General features: G+C 40.4%; 1 protein-coding gene across 3 annotated transcripts in view; it reads left to right on the forward strand.

Moving 5' to 3' along the window:
- Window positions 1–21,506, forward strand: part of LOC125463756 (phosphoinositide 3-kinase regulatory subunit 6-like) — a 111,229-nt gene that overhangs the window by 74,755 nt on the left and 14,968 nt on the right. For all 3 annotated transcript variants that reach the window (XM_048555412.2, XM_048555413.2, XM_059653770.1), the window contains 6 exons: window positions 2,492–2,951; window positions 4,135–4,237; window positions 4,707–4,829; window positions 8,643–8,753; window positions 9,399–9,489; window positions 15,282–15,352. In XM_048555412.2, coding sequence (XP_048411369.2) covers window positions 2,492–2,951; window positions 4,135–4,237; window positions 4,707–4,829; window positions 8,643–8,753; window positions 9,399–9,489; window positions 15,282–15,352 — 959 coding nt within the window. The remainder of the gene's footprint in view (window positions 1–2,491; window positions 2,952–4,134; window positions 4,238–4,706; window positions 4,830–8,642; window positions 8,754–9,398; window positions 9,490–15,281; window positions 15,353–21,506) is intronic.

Here is a 21,506-nt window from a genome sequence, read left to right on the forward strand (position 1 = left end):
TGTCGAGGTTCGTCCCGAGCAGCTCCGTGACGCGGGACTCCGTGTTCTATGGGCTGTTTCCGGGGACGCACACTGAGACCAACGTCAACTGCCCCTGGAGGACCATCAATGTGGTGAAAGACGCTCTTTGGTCTGCCCGCAACTTGCTGGTCTGCCAGCTGAAAGAACTGACCCCGACCGAGTGTTGCAGACTGGCGCACTCCAAGGTCCAGGACTACGTGCTGAGGGACGCGCTAAAGCTTGGGGCAGCCGCCGCCAAGGCGCGGTGGGGAAAGACCACCGTATGAAACCGCTCGTCCAGAATAGAAAAAAGGGCCCTATCTGTTAACTGGGCCCAGCTGGCGCCTTCCCCAACTGGTCAGGGGGCCAACGGGGACTGTGCGGGGTGACGACTGCTGGGGTATTTTCTTTGCTTTGTTTTTTTTTCCTTCTTTGTTTTTTTCGTTTAGTTGGTGTATGTACCCCCTGGGTAACCCGGAGCGCCTTGCATGATTGGGTAGGTGTGTAAATATGTTTTATTTTTTGTCCATCTTACGATTAAAGTGTATTTTTTCAAATAAAAAAGGTGACGAAACGTCTGAAAACTAACCTTCCAGCTCAGCGAGCAAACTCACATCCAGAACCTCAAACTGAGCTACAAATCTTCTCAAAACTTGCTATTCACACTTGTGTCACTGTACACTGCTTTGGTAGGTTCCTAGAAGACTCCTCTCTTGTTCGTGTACTAACTATGGCTCTAAAGTCATTCAGATGAGTGAATTTAGGGGTGTGTGACTGAACACTCCAGTCGGTCTTCATCAGGAGCGAAGGGATTTGTATCAGCTGCAAGTCCTCTACAGACTTCTGAACGTGACATCCCATAAGAATTAGGGTTGTTTAATTTGGCCTTTTGTGTTTATGGCATGAACATTGAAGTTACCACAACAGTGTATTGGCACTCGGCATTTTTCAGTCCATATACAATAGCAGCAGTGAAGTTTCTCAAAACTCTTGTACCCTTTGTGGAACACTTGCTAAAATAAAACATGGGATTTTTTTTATCTGTAGAAATTGAGATAATAAAGTGAACTTCACAAGCTGGGCTTAGTTAAGCTGTGGGAAATTTGAACATAAACCAGTAATAGTTAGACCATAAGACATAGGAGTGGAAGTAAGGCCATTCGGCCCATCAAGTCCACTCCGCCATTTAAATCATGGCTGATGGGCATTTTAACTCCACTTTCCTGCACTCTCCCCGTAGCCCTTGATTCCTTCTGAGATCAAGAATTTGTCGATCTCTGCCTTGAAGGCATCCAACGTCCCGGCTTCCACTGCACTCTGCGGCAATGAATTCCACAAGCCCACCACTCTCTGGCTGAAGAAATATCGTCTCATTTCAGTTTTAAATTTACCCCCTCTAATTTTAAGGCTGTGCCCACGGGTCCTAGTCTCCCCGCCTAACGGAAACAACTTCCTAGCGTCCACCCCTTCTAAACCATACATTATCTTGTAAGTTTCTATTAGATCTCCCCTCAACCTTCTAAACTCCAATGAGTACAATCCTTAGCCGTTCACCATACGTTAAACGTACCATTCCAGGGATCATCCGTGTGAATCTCCGCTGGACACGCTCCAGGGCTAGTATGTCCTTCCTGAGGTGTGGGTCCTAAAATTGGACACAGTATTCTAAATGGGGCCTAACTAGAGGCTTATAAAGCCTCAGAAGCACATCGCTGCTTTTACATTCCAACCCTCTTGAGATAAACGACAACGTTACATTCGCTTTCTTAATTACGGACTCTACCTGCAGGTTAACCTTTAGAGAATCCTGGACCAACACTCCCAGATCCCTTTGTACTTCTGATTTGCGAATTTTCTCACTGTTTAGAAAATAGTCCATGCCTGTATTCTTTTTTCCAAAGTGCAAAACCTCACATTTACTCACATTGAATTTCATCAGCCGTTTCCTGGACCACTCTCCTAAACTGTCTAAATCTTTCTGCAGCTTCCCCACCTCCTCAGCACTACCTGCCTGTCCACCTCTCTTCGTATCATTGGCAAACTTCGCCAGAATGCCCCCAGTCCCTTCATCCAGATCATTAATATATAAAGGTGAACAGTTGTGGCCCCAACACTGAACCCTGCGGGACACCACTCATCACCGGTTGCCATTCTGAAAAAGAGCCTTTTATCCCAACTCTCTGCCTTCTGTCAGACAGCCAATCCTCAATCCAAGCCAGTAGCTCACCTCGAACACCACTCAACTGTTGCATTGTGCTAGTTTGCCTGGTTTTGATTTATTCCCAGCAAAGATAAAGTTAATTTTCTGAGAGCTTGTAAGAATCTGTCCACGTTATGCTTATATTTTGTCTGTGACCTGTTTTATATATTATTAGATTTAATAGTTACTTAATATTTAATATACACAACAATGTATGTGTCGGTGACGTATGTAGCATGTTGTGCATTTTGCCCACTTATTTCCCCGTGGCTCATGTTATTTTTTTTTCAGGGAAGGAACTGGTCCAATTTGTTAAAAGTCGATGTGGCAGTAGCCAGGACGTCATGAACAGTGATTCCGACAATTTTGAACTGAGTGAGACAACATACAGTCTTAACATTGAGCAAACAAGATTATCAGTTCTGTCAAATGACAGTGGTATTGTCAAAGACTGTGGGGATCTCCCTCTTTCAAATGATGTGCCAGCTGCAGGGGCCAACGAGAAAGAGCAGACCAAGTTTGTCAGAAAAGCCTGCATAAAGAAGAAAAGCTATGATTCAGATAATACACTGAACATTTCAGATATTTATGATAATTCTACAACAGGAGGTAATATGAAACTTCACCGGAAGTTTGGTTGCAATACAATGCTGTTCAACTTCAAGCAACAGAAACCTAACACTGCACGTGTTGTAGTGCTCGGGAATGATTGCATTTTGGGAAGATTAGCGAAAGCTTTTCTTTCTATCAGGTATTTTATTTTTTAACACTTACTCAGAGTTTAAATAAACAATTTTCAAAATAAGGAAAGTTCCCCTCTTTAAATGACACTTAATACTGTATCTTGTTCGATTCTCCTCCATATTTTCCTGTTAATTTTTTGTGATTAACTAAAGCAGTAGCAGATCATTTTATAAGCTAATGATTACTGCTGCTCCTCCTTTTAGACAGAAAAGTATTTTAACCTCTGCATTTCTTCTTCAACTGTTGCATTGTGCTAGATTGCATTCTTTAACCTTGTAATGACACCCTGTACTTGATACAGTTGACAATGAATGAGAGTGGACTATTTAACAGAAGTGAGCCTCACAGATCACCTTGTTTCCAATTTTACTGATGTCCAAACATGTGTACTGAGTCTAGGTGAAGTCTTTTGTGAATGGAAATAATTCTGATTTTTGTTGTTTTGTAAGCTTTACGTTTTTCTAACATAGGGTCACTAAAGTAAGTCCCTGTGGTTATCACCTTAACTAAGACATAATATTATTTAAAGTACATTAGTGTCTGCTTGTAGCAGACCTACCTGTAGGTATGATTTAATCCTGTGCGAAATTGCAAAATACTCAGAATTTCAAGATACTGTTGAATTAGGAATAAACCATTGTTGGATCCAGATATTGTCAGTCAGCCTGTTTAGACATGTTATGACACACCTCTGAAGCAGATAGGACTTGAACCACGGTCCTCTAATCCAAAGGTAGGGACACTACCAATGTGCTACAAGAGCCTGTCATCTTGAAGTCCTGAATATGCTGTGATTCAGAAATGTAACCGATTTGTTAGGCTTCCCTTTTACTATTGTTACTGTTATAATCATCTTGACAATGAAATTAGTGTTTCCTTTCCTAAAGGCATCTTGGATTCTTTAAAGATTTCAAATGAAACTTCAATTTTGATTGTGTTTGTATTCTCTTGTGGAAATGTATCAGAGATTTAGCTCTATCGTCTTTAGTTTCCATTTATGTACATGGATGGTCCAAAGTTTGCATAGTATCATGATCTGAGGCTGACAAATAATTGCTTTAAGAGTTTTTTTCAAAGTAATAGAAATATAGTTTAAATAGAAACATTAGTAAAACTGCAATCTGAGCTGCAATCACAAATAATGGACTTAAAATAATGACCAATTATTTTACTTCATTTTCACTACTTAGGAAAAGAGAAACAAGAAGGTGTATTCTGACCTCAAAACTAAACCTGCAGTTCTACTACATCCCAGTTACAAATGAAAAGCAGACCCCAGTGTCTACTAGCAAGGTATGTCGGAGCTGTATTTCAATTAGTACTTTCCGCAGTTGACTCTCTGGAATATTAATTTTATTCTTTGTTTATCAGATCTGCTTTGTTCCTGCCAACTATGTGACCCATACAGTTAACCTTGTACATATCAGAATAAGTTACAAAATAGTTGCATTGAATCCCTTTGAGATATGTGAAAGATGCTATATAATTGACTATTTGTCAACTGATTTACAATGTTCGTGTTAAAGCGTTTTGCTTAGTAGTGTACGAATTAAGTTCTCTGTTTGAATGAGAGATTAAGCATCTTAATGTTCTAAAATCGTTGAAGAAGTATTCAGCAGGCTTGAAATAGTTAATGTGAACTGTGTTCAAGACAATAACTCGATAACCAGAGTTACTCTTAATTACTGTTTAAAAAGTAGAAATTATCTCGGTATCTGCAGTCAGATAATAGTGAACACATTTCTAAATACTTTGTTTTTAGGTCATCCCTTTATTGCACAATGACCTTTCTTGTGAAATGTCCAGGTATTTGGGCAGCATAGACCCCTGGTATAACAGCAATATCAACAGCCTGCGTGACATGATACCTGAACTAGCCAGAACGGTAAGAACATTTCCAATTATATCCTTGTTATGTGCAGTATGACAGAAATGATCATAGACTGTGACATTCCTTTTACTATCAGTCAATTCTATACTATTGGCTATTTAATTGTATTCAGGAATTATGCATTAACTCCTGTTAATGACTCGACTGTACTCATGTATAGGAGCAGTGATGACTTTATGGTCAAGTGGTTTAAGGCTGAGATGGACAGACAGCTAAATTCTTGATCATTAAGGGAATCGAGGGTTACGAGAAAAACGCAGGAAAGTGGACTGGAGAAATATCAGATCAGATATAATCCTGTTGAATGTCAGGGCGCAGGGTTGAATGGCCTACTCCTATGCCTATATCTTATATGGTACCCTATCCCTCAGTCTGAAGACGAGAGTTCAAATCCCATTTGCTCTAGAGATGTGTCATAACTTTTCCAAATAGGTTAATTTTAAAAATATTATGCAGGAGCAGGTAGGAACTGGCTGTTGCTTGGAGGTACACAATATTGACTGTGTGTCTCTGAACAAAATCTTTGTACTTTTGTTAAAACTAAGCTCTGATCCTATTCACCACCTAGATATTCATATTTACTCGGCATTAGACTACCTGCTTGTTGCCACAGTGGCTCAGATATTCTGATCAGGGTCAGATGCTCTATATCTGACCCCAGACGAATTAAGAATTACCCATTTGCCATTTCGATGATTTCTATGGTGGAGATTCCTGGATAGGACCCCCTGAAACCAACCTGTTTGCAGAAAACAGGATAAAGTGTTGGCTCAGGTCTGGGACTAATAGGGTCCAGCCACTGTGGGGAGCTATTGGGTTGGGGTCTGCCTCAGGGTGAGGGATGTTCGGTCTGAGGGTGGGACGGAGGGTATCGGTTCTGATTAATATTTGCCCAGAAGCTGTCGATGACTGGATGAATCCAGGAGCAGAAAGGATCTCTGTAGAAACACCATCATTATTGTGCTGTAAACTGTGATCTAATTGTCCAGCAGTACAGCCTCTCACCTTTCATGAGTTACTATTAGCTTTACTGAATCAGAACCTTCTGAATTTCCAAACTTTAGTGGACTCTTTTTAAAAGATTCCAGACACTGGGGAATTGCCCATCAGAAAATTTAATTTCCTGGGTACATCCCATGAAGTCCGTTGCATCAAGTTTTCCACATGGAATTCCAATCTATTCTGCTCCCATGATTCTCTGCCTATTGGAACATCTGGGCCATTCCTTTCCTTTCTTATGGAAATAGCCTTTGGAGCAGCAGCTTCTGAAATATCATCGAAATGTAGAGTATGCTCGTGTAGTTGGTTCTAAAATCAGCAAGCTCTATTCTAAATTAATCATATTACAATACATTGCAGTGAATTTATGAGAAAAAAATTAAGTTAAATTGTCAATACTTTTCAAACCAGTTGTCATAGCTGAGAAATGATCAAGGAAAGCGATTTAAGGCAGTTATGTAAACCATTCATTTCCACATATTGAAAGTGATTTCTAGTTTATAATAATTTAAAGCTGTTTCATCATTTTCATGTACTTGCTGGTTCAGAATGTTCTAATGTAATGTAATGTAAACTACTGTAGAATTAAATCACACTACAATTTTTGCTGATAAATACCTGAATCTATTATCATGAAATTACTCTTCTTTTAAGGTAAACTTGCATCAAATATCATGCTCAAAAAACATTGTATGTTGCCAGATCTGTTCCTCCCCAGTTAATTACAAATACTTTTATTTATAGCATTTAAGATACTGTTAAAAGCCTGCATCGCTTAACATCTTCTACATCAGCAGACTATCAAGATTGTGGCAGTGGATTAAACAGCATCCGGACTCTGATGACTCATCTGTTCTGTCTGCATTTGTCTTTTCTTTTTCTTCCTTCCTTTATTCTCTTTTAAGTTATAATCAGCTTTGAGTGAGCAAATATTTTTACCTGCAATGCAGAGGGGATGAAGGAATAGTTGTTCCGCTGTGACCTTTGCAGCATGCTAATGTTCAAACCCAGGATGGTACACATGAGTATTCAGCCTCACAGCACACTCTCTGGTAGAGTTGAAACTGACTTTTTAACCCTGCCCAAGTGTATTATTTGAAGGAAAATTGAAAATGTGCTCAAGATTTGACCTGATCCACAAGAAATTGCTTGCTATTGAACAGAAGTTCATCAGCCCCTTATTATCTTTTTAGTAAAAAATTTATGACAGTCCAGCCTGCTTTGATTTGTCTCTCTCTCTCATTTGAAGGGCTGTTGCTTGAAGTTCTTTTCAAATTCTGTATATCTCTATCTCTAGAGAGCCACTTCATTTGCGTCCACAGCCATATTTGGCTGTGTCAGCTCTCTTTTGGAAAATACATTTTGGAATTACTACTTAAAAATGTCCACAGTACTTTGCGGTTCTAATATGTGGTCATGACAATATGAAAAATAAAATGCTGTGTTGACAAATGTCTAGATAGGAACAGATGCAGTGAAAATATGTTTGTGATTAAATTTAATATGAAATTATTTAGTCTGGTTATTAAATGGTCCTAAATAAAATAGTGGATTTTGAATGTGTGTTAATTGGTCCATGTATTACCCCTGTGTGACTGGGAAATGGCAGGTGAGAACTGGGAATTCAGTTACTGTTTTCAATTAAGACTAGAACCTTGATTCCCAGCAAAGAACTGTGGAACTGAAAAAGATGCAAAAGAAGATAATGTAAACATACGCATCACCAAATAGTGGAGAGTGGTACATGAGTAGCTTCAAAAGTAAAGACTATAACCTGAAACATATGTCAAGACTTTAAGAATGGAATTGAGCTGAAAGAAGGGATTGTTTTATGGGACTGCTCTCATCTGGAAATATTTGTATTACTTGCACAGTCTCTTGCAGGTAATATCTGTGAGTGCATTTTCTGCAAAATTTGAGCTATATTTTTAACCAGACTTTATTAATACTAAACATAAAAATCACACTCCTGGACTTCACTAATTAAGTGAATAGATTCTCAATGGTTGAAATTACAATATATAACATTATTCTTCAGTATCAATGCTTTCTCAATAAGTTTCTTTGTTCATTATTCTGTCAAAGGCACAGACAATTTCAACAAGGCATGAATAAAAGGTGTTAAAACAATAAAGGAATTTAACATGAATATATTAACATTGACTCTTAATATGTAGCATTATTTCAATCCCTTTGCTATCACAGATCCTCTTATTTTGTGTTAGACAAACAAGAGGCTGGAAGAACACAGCAGGCCAGGCAGCATCTGGAGGAAAGGAATAGTCAATGTTTTGGGTATAACCCTTTTTCAGATTGGAGCCCTCAAGGAAGGTAATATTTGAAACATTGACTGCTTCTTTCCTCCAGATTGGACTCCAGCATCTGCAGATTTTTTTGTCTCTACTTCTTATTTTGTGTGTTTAGTCAGGTTTCGTAAGATTGTTTTATGTATTACAAAAATACATTTAACTATGGTGGGAATTTCTGTAGAGCAGCAGCTACAGAAATAGCCCATCTTTCAGAAGGGGTGGTAATTGAAACCATTGGTTTGTTAGAAATGAGCAATTACTGTCTATCTCTATGTAGTTCACTTAGTGGCAGTGAAAACAGCTCACAAATAACAGTAAAACTCTGGTGTGGAGGAAAGTAACATTCTAAGGTAGAAGGTTAACAACACAACAATAATCCACAGTCCTGATATGAGTATTGACCTTATAATATGTGATAATCTTTGAAAAGTAACCAATTAAAGGTTGTTTTTCCATTTCCAGCCTGTTGGTAAACTAACAGATTTAATGCTTTTCACAGTCACCACCATCTGGACAACAGTCCAGTGCAGACCCATTTATTGTGGATGTTACCTCATACTACGTACGAATGGGATATCAGCCTGTTTGCTTTCAAATTTACAGTGTAATGGTGAGTACTTTCTTCTCTATAGCAAATAAAATATCAAATACAGAATGATATAACCACACTTGTGTTGCACTGGCCAAAATTTATCCTCCAGTTCTGAGGAACGGTCACTGGACCTGAAATGTTAACTGTTTTTTCTTGACAGGTGCTGCCAGACCTGCTGAGCTTCTCCAGCAACTTTGTTTTTACAGCATTTTTACAGCTCCTGATTTACAGCATCCGTGGTTCTTTTGGTTTTTATTGAGTACAGGCCATGTTTTGCCCCTAGTTAAATTTTGTCTGTTGTCTGGGTTTGTGTGACATCTTGCCCCTTTAATAGTGAAGATCCCACAGTGGTTTTCTGCAGTTGTGGCTGGCAGCAAAGATTCAATGTCAGTTTACATCACCCTTCCAATTCTGCAGGCAGAAACCACTTCTGAACAGGATGCCAATCTGAATATAGTGTTCTTTTTAAGTGTTGAAAAGAAAAGAAGTTGGCTTAGCTGAGGGAACTGTACTAGTCTATTCCTTCCATTTACAAAGTAGTGGTTCAGAATGCACCAGGGAATTTCATTGAATTTTTTTTGTTTCTTTACTCAGACTGAACTGGAAGAACTCAGTGAAATTCTATTTGTTACACTTGAGTTTACATCTCCTTCTGTGTCACAGTTTACTTTTACAGATGAAACCATTGAATGTGTGGATGATGTTTTCCTCATTCAGCTTGATGCAGAACTTCCAGAATTGAAGTGCACCAAAGGTCAGTTATGTGCGAGGAAAATACATACTACACGATAGGCTGAATCTTAAGTATTTTTGGCTAAGTCTAAGGTGCATGTTGATTTCTGGAGCGATTTCTGCTGCAAGGCCTAATGGGCTTTCTTGCTGTATCTTATCAAAGTTACCTCATCAACGACCTTCCCTGCCCCTGTGGTGTCTCTAATGTACAATTCTGGCCCCATCTTACCACACCCCCTTCCTGGATATCCCACGAAAGACCACTATTCTTTGTACCTACACCATCTTTGAAAAGTGGCTGTGCACCCAGACAAGAAATGGTAATCTGACACTGCCCCTCACCAGCAGCAACAATGCCACACTGCCCACAGCATATGGCTGGCACTCCATTCTCTCACCCTAGCCGCTGTTTAACTACCAGGCCACACTGTTTGCCTGTTCTTAACTGCATCCTATTTAAACATCCTTTGTGGATTACCGTTACTCTGTCCCAATGTCTGCTGTAAACTCGTAGTTTGTCAGTGTCCAGTAGGGGAATAACACAAGGAAATTCCAAAGAAGAGCTTTTAGTTATAGTCAACAAAAGCAAACACACATAAAACCAATAGAGGCTGACATTCACCTCTGCAAAGCAAACCAGATGTCAGCACCAGGACTAATGAATATTTTACAGTCCATGATGATCAACGACAGCCAGCTGTCCTCCATTGCTAACAGGTGTCAGAGTAGTTCTGAGTGGCCTGTAGTGCCTAACAGAGGTGAGCTGTGTCATGGACAATGATGGTTTCTTCCTCCCCAATGTCCTGCTCCTCAAAAACCTGCTTCTGTCGCCCAGTTCCTCAGCATGAAGCACTTTGCCCCATTGCCTGCTCCACTTGTGCACGGCAGTGTATGCCATGCTGATGAGGATGCCCTCTGAATAGATTGTACTAGATGGGCCCTTCGGATGGCTTCAGGCAGTGAAACCACAACTTCAGCAGCCCTGTCGTCTGCTCCACCTCCCTGGTTGATGCACAGTCAGTGCGAGATCTGTGTTCTGTAATATCCAGGGGTGAGCAATGGGGTCATGAACCATGGGTGCAGTGGGTACCCCTTAGTGACCAATCAACCCCACCCCCAAAACCAGGTAAGATACCCGATCCCTCAAAAATACCAGGTACTTGCGTGCTCAACAATGAGAGTCCTGGCATGGCAGTTGCTAGGTTTGTGGGCTCACATCTCCAGAAAGTGCTAACAGTTAGTCAGTTAGTCAGTTGACCTGAACATGAAGCAAATGGAACCCCTTCCTATTGATGAATTCCGCAGCATTGCAATGCGGCCTGGCACCCTGCATCTAGGGGCACTCAGCTTCCCGGGCTACATCGCTGACCTTGTCATGAGAAATGCAGTGGATCAGTGTGATCCACTGGATCCACTTTGCCTGGAGTCAGTTCTGCCACAAATCTCACCATAGCCCACATTGCTTTGATTCTGCCCAATGTGGTCAGTGCATTTCACTCTTGTACTTCTGCATTTAAATACTTTTGAACCACAGTTTTTTTTATTGGCGTGAGAGATCTGGACGTTGCTGGCTGGCCAGTATTTATTGCCCACCCATAGTTGCTGTAGAGAAAGTGGTGGTGAGCTGCTTTCTTGAACTGCTGTAGTCCATCTACTGTAGGTAGACCCACAATGCAATTGGGGGAGGGCATTCCAGGATTTTGATCCAGCAACAGTAAAGGAATGGTGATATATTTCCAAGTCAGGATGGGGAGTAGCTTGAAGGGTAACTTCCAGGTGGTGATGTTCCCATGTATCTGGTGCCCCTGTCCGTCTAGATGCAAGTGGTTGTGATTTTGGAAGGTGCTGTCTAAGGATCTTGTTTGAATTTCTGCTGCTACTGAGTGTTGGTGGTAGAGGGAGTGGATGTTTGTCCTGGATGTTGTCAAGCTGCTTGAGTGTTATTGGAGCTGCGTTTTTCTAGGCAAGTGGGGACTATTCCATCACACTTCCATCTTTGCCTTGTAGATGGTAGACAGATACAGGAAAGTTAGGAGGTTGAGCTACTTGCTGTGGCATTCCTAGCCGCAGGCCTGTTTTTGTAGCTGCTGTATTTATATGGCACCCACTTGACTTTCTGGTCAATGGTAACCCTTAGGATATTGGTAGTGGGTGATTCAGTGATGTTAACATTCAACAAAAATGTCGAAGGTTGGTGGTTAGATGATCTCCGATTGGGGATGGTCATTACTCCAGCATTGGTGTGGTATGGATGTTATACGCCACTTTTCAGCCCAAACCTAGACATGTCAAGTCTTGTTACATTTGAACGTGGACTGCTTCAGTATCTGAGGAGTTGTGAATGGTCTGAACATTGTGCATTCATTGGTGATCAACCTCATTTCCAAACTTATGAGGGAGGGAAGTTCACTATAGTTAAGTTAAGATATACACCGGGAATAGCTGTTACTTAATCAAGTTTCCAATATCACAAACTATGTATTTGCAATTTATTTTTAAGAATTTTGTGATTTAGTTTATCGCATTTTTGAATAACATTTATTTCAAAGTCTAAGTGCAAAAACAAAAGAAATGAGTTACAGGGTAATTGAAGCCAGATCACAAAATAGAGAAGAAGTGTACACTTTTTAAGTAGTCATAAAATGTCGCCAACTTGGCGAGGTGAAGTTAGTGTTACCAATGACTTTGCATTCTCCACTTCTGTACTTGGCGTGCTGACAAGTGCCATCTACTGGTAAAAATTGCAATTATGCCTGACTGGTTTTAAAAAAACCAAATGACTAATTTCCAGATACCTCCTCTAGGAATCAATTTTGATCAAAATATATGTATAATACACGCGTATGTTAATATCATGTTTCAGAGATTGGGTTTCAAAAATAGCGCCATATAGGTTTAGGTTTCTTTTGTTAAAGGAAAAAAACCACCAGGGCAGACAGTCCTTCCTGAACCGTGATCAATCCAGTACGTGTAAGAGAGCAGGTGACTGTGAACCCCTGGCATGTTAATAGAATAAAGTGCTGGGGTTTATAATAGGTAATGTAAACAATGAAGGCCATTTCAGAGATAGTAGGAACTGCAGATGCTGGAGAATCTGAGATAACAAGGAAAGAAAGAAGGATCTATGCCCAAAACGTCAGCTTTCCTGCTCCTCTGATGCTGCTTGGCCTGCTGTGTTCATCCAGCTCTACACCTTGTTATCAGTGAAGGCCATTTACTTGTTTCTCAGTTCAGAATAATCAAGGATTGAATTTAATTTAGAAAACCCAGGGATTGAAAGCTTTGAAGTTTGGAGGAAGCCTGACTGGGGTTAAAAAGCAAATTTAGTTTATTCACCTTGCAGGGGCAAATGACTATTCGGGGTAACCACAGTCACCTCAGTAGAAAGATAGAGTTTGTGCAGCTTCCAAATCAGGAATGTTTGATCAGAAATGTGCGGGTGAATAAAAGCTAAGAATATTTAAGCTGTGTTTGGTGAACATTCATGCAAGAAGACTGCACAGTTTGTAGGATGGCAACTGAAAGAATCAGTCAAATAGAATTTAAAAATCTGATGTACAGGGGTAGTTTCTCTGGATTTGAGTCTCCGAAACACATTGTATTGGAGAACAGGTTGAAATTTTGTTCTGCTGTGTGTTTTAAGACCTTTCTAACTGTTCCAAATAAAGCTCTTTTTTTTGTCTATTAAGCTGATTTTCTATTAAAGAAACTCTGCGACTTTGTGTGTCTATGTTTCAATAACTGACCACCACATGAACTGAAATGTTTAAGACTGATATATCAAGACAGATTTCATTCTGAAACCTGACATTTCCAATAGTACCATGGGATCACAACCTAAGTTTAAAATCAATTACCAGAAGCACCCTGAGGTGCTTGTAGAACAGTACAGCGCAGAACAGGCCCTTCGGCCCTCGATGTTGCGCCAACCTGTGAACTAACCTAAGCCCCTCCCCTACACTATCCCATCATTATCCATATGCTTATCCAAGGACTGTTTAAATGCCCCTAATGTGGCTGAGTAACTACATTGGCAGGCAGGGCGTTCCATGCCTTTACCTCTCTCTGAGTAAAGAACCTGCCTCTGACATCTGTCTTAAATCAATCACCCCTCAATTTGAAGCTATGCCCCCTTGTACAAGCTGAAGTCATCATCCTCAGAAAAAGACTCTCACTGTCCACCCTGTCTAATCCTCTGATCATCTTGTATGTCTCTATTAAATCCCCTCTTAGCCTCCTTCTCTCCAATGAGAACAGACCTAAGTCCCTCAGCCTTTCTTCACAGGGCCTGCGCTCCAGACCAGGCAACATCCTGGTAAATCTCCTCTGCACCTTTTCCAATGCTTCCACATCCTTCCTGTAATGGGGCGACCAGAACTGCACTCCATATTCCAAATGAGGCCACACTAGCGTTTTGTACAGTATCTCTCCTCTAATGTGGATTCTAGAACTGCACACAATATAGTAGCTGTGGCCTAACTAACAATTTATATAGTACTGGTATAACCTCCCTGCTCTTAAATTCTATGCCTTGGCTAACAAAGGCAAGTATTCCCTATGCCTTCTTCGTCACTTTATCCACTTGTCACGATATCTTAAGGGACCGATGTACATGCATGTCAATGTCCCTCTGATCCTTGGTGCTTCTAAGGGTCCCACCATTTATTATGTATTCCCTTGCCTTGTTTGTCCTGCCCCTTACCTTTTTAATCTCTCAATTTTGAAACATTCAGAAGATTGGGGTACTTTGTTTAGTTGCAGTGTTCCAAAATGTAACAGGTGCAGTAATGCAGTGTAAATCCATACAATGAAGGCTGCACTCCTGCTCGTATGGTGATTAACTCAGCTCCATATTGTGGTAGAGTTTTTATAAAAAACAAAACTTCACTTATGGATCTTTCAGACTTATGGTTAGCATTCCCTGTCAAACCCTTCACCTTGTTCTGATGAAGGGTCTCGGCCCGAAACGTCAGCTTTTGTGCTCCTGAGATGCTGCTTGGCCTGCTGTGTTCATCCAGCCTCACACTTTGTTACCCTCACCTTGCCTGACTGCTTTTGGCTTTTGAACCATCTTGGGATTAAACATTCCACAGATGGTGTGAACAAGCAACTAACTGGTTCAGGTTGGCCACGTTCACTCTAAGTTGGGTTTGCAGGCCCTTACGGTGTGGTGGTGTCCGCCCCTCCGAGTCTGGAAACCTGGGTTCAAGTTCCAGCTATTCCAGAACATCACTTAACAGGTTGATCAAAAATATCCGTAAATCACTTTGTGGGAGGAGCTAACTATTTGTGGTTCAATTCAGTCATAGTTGTTCAGTGCCCAGCTCTACGTAGTGAGTAGAATTGTGTAATTACTCCTGGGGGGTGGGGCTCTTGTGGCACAGTGTTAGACCTCCAGTTTCAGAGATAGGGACACTAACTACCAGTCCCACCTGTGCCAGAAGTGTGTAATAACATCCCTAAGTCAGGTTCTGGGTAGTTCTAAAGCGATCAAGCCATTGGAAATAATATATACTGCACCGGGGGAGAACTTTTTTAAACATGATCTACCTCGAGCCCATAATATAGCCTACCTGTGACTGAAATCATTTTTAATTGGGAGAAAAATTAAGCCTCATAATAACATCCTGAATCAAATAATCTATTTCAACTCTATCTGTTTTGTAAATAAATGTAGATTTAAAAATTTGCCAAAAGTTTCTTTTTCACGAAGATGATGCTACTGAGAAGTTTGAGTTTGGGTTTGATACCTTTCCAAGACTGTTCAGACAGAGATGGTAACTACACTGCGTACAATTTCACTGTTTCTTACAGAAGTCACATTGACAAGAAAGAGGGCAGTATCAGAAGGAGTCGGGGTACAAATTGCAATTGCATACAAAAAGGTAAGAATCAAAATAGCGTCAGCAATCAAAAGCTTCAATTGTGCTCTTAAAAACAGCCAATGTTTGAATATCTGCAGTGTAGAATTGATTGTACCACAAAGAATCTCGATAGTACAATTGATGAAATGCTGGAATTGCATGACTTGCATTAATAATTGTTTCCATCAAATAGATTATGTGCTGACAGGGTAGAAGAGTCTGGGAACTGAAATGATTGTGTGTTAGCTCTCTGACTCCCACTGCCTGACAGTGGTTTCCAACTAGAAGCACAAAGTCATCCTTGTGTGATTAAATACATCAGGGTCCTTGATTTTGCTGTAAAGAAAGCGATACTATCAGTCACAAAGCAGAAAGTAGCATTTCAACATATCAAAATGAGAAAAAGATGATATTGCTTGACAGTCGTCATCCTCATAAATAAAGGGCACTAATAGGAACTTCCCATCACTTATTTAATTGCACAACGTGTGGTTATTTTGTTTACAATAGATTTTATATGCAAGATTTACCATAACAGCTAATTTGCATGGCGTCATTCTGAAGAGATAAGAGAAGCTTTACATTGCTGCATATTTTCGTTAAGGAAATGAATCTCACTTTTCTTGGGTGAAGAATGGCGCTACAGTATGGAAATTTGTATGCTTGCACTCATTCCACAGTGGGAGAATGCCACATGTTTACCTAGTTAGGGTGTTCTGGAAGCACCATCTAGAATTTAGTTGTATTTTCAGGATATTCAGGTCATACTACCAGCCTCACATACTCATCACATCTGATAACGCCACCCTTTAATGGGAGGTTGCCATCAGATGGTAAATATGAAGAAAAATGACTCACCTCAAACTGAGTCAGATTGCTGGTAATTACCATTCATCTGTGTCCTGCTATCAAACTTAGCACAGACCCAGTACCGGCCCCTTTACTGGCTGACTTTTACCTTCTTCATGGTCTGTATTGTCTCATGGAGCATGGCTAATTATAGAAATATCATGATGTCTACTTGCATCGAAATCAACTGAAATGAAAACTGGGCTGTTTTTAAAGCAACCAGACTGCAACATTAGCTTTATAAATGGCCAGTGATTTTGAAATTCTACCATTTCAGCAGTTAGAGAAAAAGGCATTTCACAGAACTGCAGAATTGTTATTGTGCTGTAACAAAGAGGCCATTCAGCCCATCATGCCTTGACAAGCACGTTTTAACTTGGCGGCAAACTCCTGCCATTTTCCCCACAATCCTGCATATTGTTTTCACTTAAATAATTATCCTATGCTCTTTTGAATGCCTTGGTTAAATTTGCCTCCACCATCTTTTCGGGCAGGGCTTTCCTGGCTGTAACTACTTTCTGTGACAAAAAGTTTCCTTTTCTCACTTCACAGTTGCATCTTTTTAAAAAATGCTTTAAAACTGTGCCTTCTGGTTCTCTATTTTCTGGGCAGGAACGGTTCCTCTGTGTCTATTCTATCCAGACCCACATGATTTTACAAAACTTCTTTCAAACCTCTGCTCAGCACTCCTCTCCAAAAACATCTGAACTTCTCAAAGTTTTCATCATAGTTGAAGATTCACATCCCTGGAACCATTCTCAAAAACCCTTTTTTGTATTCTCTCCAATACACTTGCACCCTTTGTAAAGTGTGGTACCCTAAATTGTATACAATATTCCAGCTAGTGTCTAAACGGCGTCCCACATAAATTCAGCACAGTCGCTCAGTGGTGAGCACTGTTGCTTCACAGTGCCAGGGACCTGGGTTCGATTCCAGTCACACGTGACTATCTGCCTGTGCGTTGTTTGCACATTCTCCTCGTGTTTGCATGGGTTCCTCTGGATGCACTTGTTTCCACCCACAACCCAAATGTTAGGTGGATTGGCCATGCTAAATTACACATAGCTTGATGGGCCGAATAGCCTGATTCTACACTGTAGGGATTCTGCCTACCCATCCTGCCAGCTTTAATGAATTATGCACATAGACACTCAGGGCACTCTGCTCCTACACACCCTTGAGAATAGTGTTGTTTATCTATACTGACTCCCCATATCTTTGTACTAAAATGCATCAGCTCAGATTTCCCTGAATTGAACTTCACCTGTCACGTATTCGCCCACTCCACCAACTTGTCATTGTCCTTTTTGAAGCTCTGTCCTGTTCTCCTCACGGTTCACAGTTCCTCCAAGTTTTGTGTCATCTCCTGCACAACAGGATCAAGAAATGCTGAAGAACTAAATTGCATTTATTTCAATGTAAGGGGCCTTACAAGGTCCAGTACTGATCACTGTGGAACTCTACTACATTCCGTCCTCCAGCCCAAAAATACCCATTAACCATTAATCTCTGTATTCTAGCCTTTGGCCAATTTTATATCCACATTACTTATGCCTGTTTTATTCCACAAGCTATAACTTTCCTTATTAGCCTGTGTGGCACTGTTGTGAACACTTTTTGGAGGTTCATATTCATCACTTCAACAGTCCCACCCTCATCATCAAGACTGAATAGAATTATTGTTGTAGGGGACTATCCATTCAGGGGCATAGAGCAGAGATTCTGTGGCAGTGAGCCTAAATTTAGGATGGCTTGTTGCTTTCCTAGTGCTATGATTAAGGATGTCTGTAAATGTTTCAAGCAAATTGTTAAAGGTGAGAATGAGAAGCCAGAAATTATTGTACACATTGGTAGGCATGACATTTTTAGGGAAAATATTAAAGCAATATGGAGTGAATTTAAGTGATTAGGTAGATCAAAGACTAGAACCCTGAAAGTAGTAATTTCTAGTTTACTCCCAGTGCCAAACACAAAAAAGGGAAAGAGCAGAAAGTTAAAGGAGATCGATTAATGGATGAAGAGCCGGTGTATTGTTCAGAGATTCACATTTTTGGACAATTGAAATGTCTTTTGGAATAGAAAAGACCTGTTCAAAAAGGATGGGCCTAACCTAAACTGGAAAGGGACCAATATCTTCACAGGTAGATTTGCTCATTCCCTTAAGGGAGACTTTATACCGATGGTGGTTGTGAGGTGGGGGTGTGGTGGTAGTGGAGGAATTCTAAGTATAAGAAGTGTAAGTGTGAGTATAAGAAGAAGGATTGTTCTGAATGTGGGGAGAGCACATCCATTAGAAAAGAAATGTAAATGATAGAGTATGTAGTAATGCTGAAGAACTAAACTACATTTACTTCAATGTAAGGGATCTTGCAGGTAAGGCTGATGAACTCGGGGCATGGTTAAGAATGTGGGGTTGGCACATCATAGCTATTAGGGAAACTTGGCTGAGAGATGGTCAAAAGATAGCAAGAATTGCAGACGCTGGAGTCAAAGTGTGGAGCTGGAGGAACACGGCAGGCCAGGCACCATCTGAAGGGTCCTGACCTGAAATGTCAACTTTCCTGCTCCTCTGATGCTGCCTGGCCTGCTGCGTTCCTCCATCTCCACACTGCATTATTGTATTCCCTCTGTAATGAGGGAAGATATTTGTGAAAAATCACTCATTGAAAATGAATGGGTAGAAGTTACAAATAAGAAAGGAAAGATCACTTTGACGGGATTGTACTATAGGCCCCCAATAATGAGGTAAATTGAGAAACAAATATGTTGGGAAATCTCAGATATATGTAAGCATAATGTTGTAATAATGGGGGTTTTAATTTTCCAAACGTTGACTGGGGCTACTATAGTGTTGAAAGGTTTGGATGGTGAAGTATTTGTCAAATATATTCAAGTATTTTTTTTAATCAAAATGTGGATGTTCCTCCAAGAAAAGGTGCAGAATTAGACCTTCTTTTGGGCAATAAGTTGGGGCAGGTGACTGAAGTAAAAGTGAGGGAACACTTTGGGTCTAGACATCATAATTCTATTAGTATCAAAATGTTTATGGAAAACAGTAAGCGTTCCATAAAAGTTAAAAGCTTTTAATCGGACGAAGGCAAATTTTAATGGTACGAGATAAGAACATTCGAAAGTTGCTTGGAGTGGACTGTTGCAAGATTCTAGTCAAGAATAAAAGGGAATCTTGTTTTAGATGTAGACAACTTGGTTCAATTGAATCTCTTAATCAATATAAAGCACGTAGGGGCATTCTTCTTTAAAAAAAAAAAAAAAAATCAGTAATGATAAAAAGATAGTGTTGGCAAATGAGGTTAAGAATAATCCAAAGAGATTCTAAAATACATTAAGAGCAAGAGGGTAAGGAGAGAGAGGGAGGGCCTCTTAAAGATAAAGAAGGTCGTCTTTGTGTTGAATCCCTTAATGAATATTTCACATCAGTTTTTAATGGAGAAGGAAATGGAGTCTAGAGAATACAGAGCAATAAACTTTGATGTTTTAAAACTTTTCACATTACGGAAGAGGTATTTTAGGAGGCCTTCGAGAATATAAAGGTGGACAAATCTCCAGGACCTAATCTAACGTATCCCAGAACATTGTGGGAAGTAAGGAAGGAAATTGTGAGACGGCTTGCAGAAATAACTTGTGCCATCTATAACTACGGGTGAGGTGCCCAATGATTGAAGGGTGGCTAATATTGTACCTTTGTTTCAGAAAGGTTGCAAGGAGAAACCAGGGAACTATAGACGTGAGAGTCTGGCTTCAGCTGTGGATAATTTGTTGGAGGTGATTATGAAAGATAGGATTTATGTACATTTAGAGATGCAAAAATTGATTAAGGATAATCAGCATGGTTTTGTGCAAGGAAAATCATGTCTCACAAACTTGATTGAGCTTTTTGGGGAAATTACCATAAAGATTGATGGCAGTACAGTAGATGTTGTTTATTTGGATTTTAGTATAGCCTTTGACAAGATTCCATTTGGTGAACTAATCAGCAAAGTTAGGTCACATGGGATTTAGGGTTAGCTTGCCAATCTTAGCTTGCAAGAGACAGTAATAGTAGAGGGTTGCTTTTCAGACTGGAGGCCTGCGATCAGCGGTGTTCTACAGAGCTCGGTTCTAGGTCCTCTTCTGTTTGTCATTATATAAATGACTTGGATGAGTATATAGAAGGCATAATTAGTAAGTTTGCAGACTACACCAAAGTTGGTAGCATAGTAGACAGTGAAGAAGGTTTTCTCGGGTTACAAAGGCATCTTGATCAAATGGGTCAATGGGCTGAAAAATGGCAGATGGAGTTCAATCTGGATAAATGTGAGGTATTGTATTTTGGTACAACAAACAAGGGTAGGGTTTTGTGTAGTGTTGTAAAATAAAGGGACCTAGTAGTGCAGGTACAACAATTCTTTGAAGTTTGTGTCACATATAGGTAGGATGGTTAAAAAGGCATTTGGCATGCTTGCCTTTGTTGCTCAGTGCTTTGAGTATAAGAGTTGGGAAGCCATGTTGAGGTTGTCTAGGACATTGGTGAGGTCTATTCTAGAATACTGTGTCCAGTTCTGCTTGCCCAGTTATAGTGAGAATTTTATCAAGCTGGAGAGGCTTCAGAAGAGATTTACCAGGATATTACCAAGTACGGAACAAAAACAAAGTTGCTGAAAAAACTCAGCAGGTCTGGCAGCATCTGTGGAGGAGAAAACAGAGTTAACGTTTCAGGTCCGGTGACCCTTCCTCAAAACTGATGGTGGCTGAGAAAACGTCAGTTTATATACAGAAAATAGGGAGGTGGGTGGGGTAGGGAGTAAACGATGGGATAGAGACCAAAGAGAGAAAGACAGTTGGACAGACAAAGGAGTTGCTAACGATCAGGCTGGAAGAGTGAATAGTTATTAATGGAGATTGTTAGTGACGAACAACAGGGGGGTGTGTATTGGCAAGTTATGTGGTAACAAGGCCTGGTGTGTGGGGTGGGGCTGGGACTTGGGAGAGTTTAGGCCCTAAAATTATTGAACTCAATATTGAGTCCGGAGGGCTATGGGGTCCCCAAGTGGAAAATGAGGTGTTGTTCCTCCAGCTTGCGCTGGGCTTCACTGGAACATTGAAGCAAGCTGGAGACTGAGATGTTGGCCAGGGAGCAAGGTGGTGCATTGAAGTGGCAGGCAACAGGGTCTTTTTTGCGAGCAGAACGTAGAAAGCATCTATTTCTGTGCAATACGATTCTATCAACCCTTTGAACTAACAGGCATTTTTTAAAGAGGTAACAATGTGATTTTCCCTTAACAAATGCATGTCGGTTTTTTCGTTTTGCCACGCAACTCCTGATTTT

Source organism: Stegostoma tigrinum, chromosome 22, assembly GCF_030684315.1.
Source record: "Stegostoma tigrinum isolate sSteTig4 chromosome 22, sSteTig4.hap1, whole genome shotgun sequence".
Taxonomy (NCBI): domain Eukaryota; kingdom Metazoa; phylum Chordata; class Chondrichthyes; order Orectolobiformes; family Stegostomatidae; genus Stegostoma; species Stegostoma tigrinum.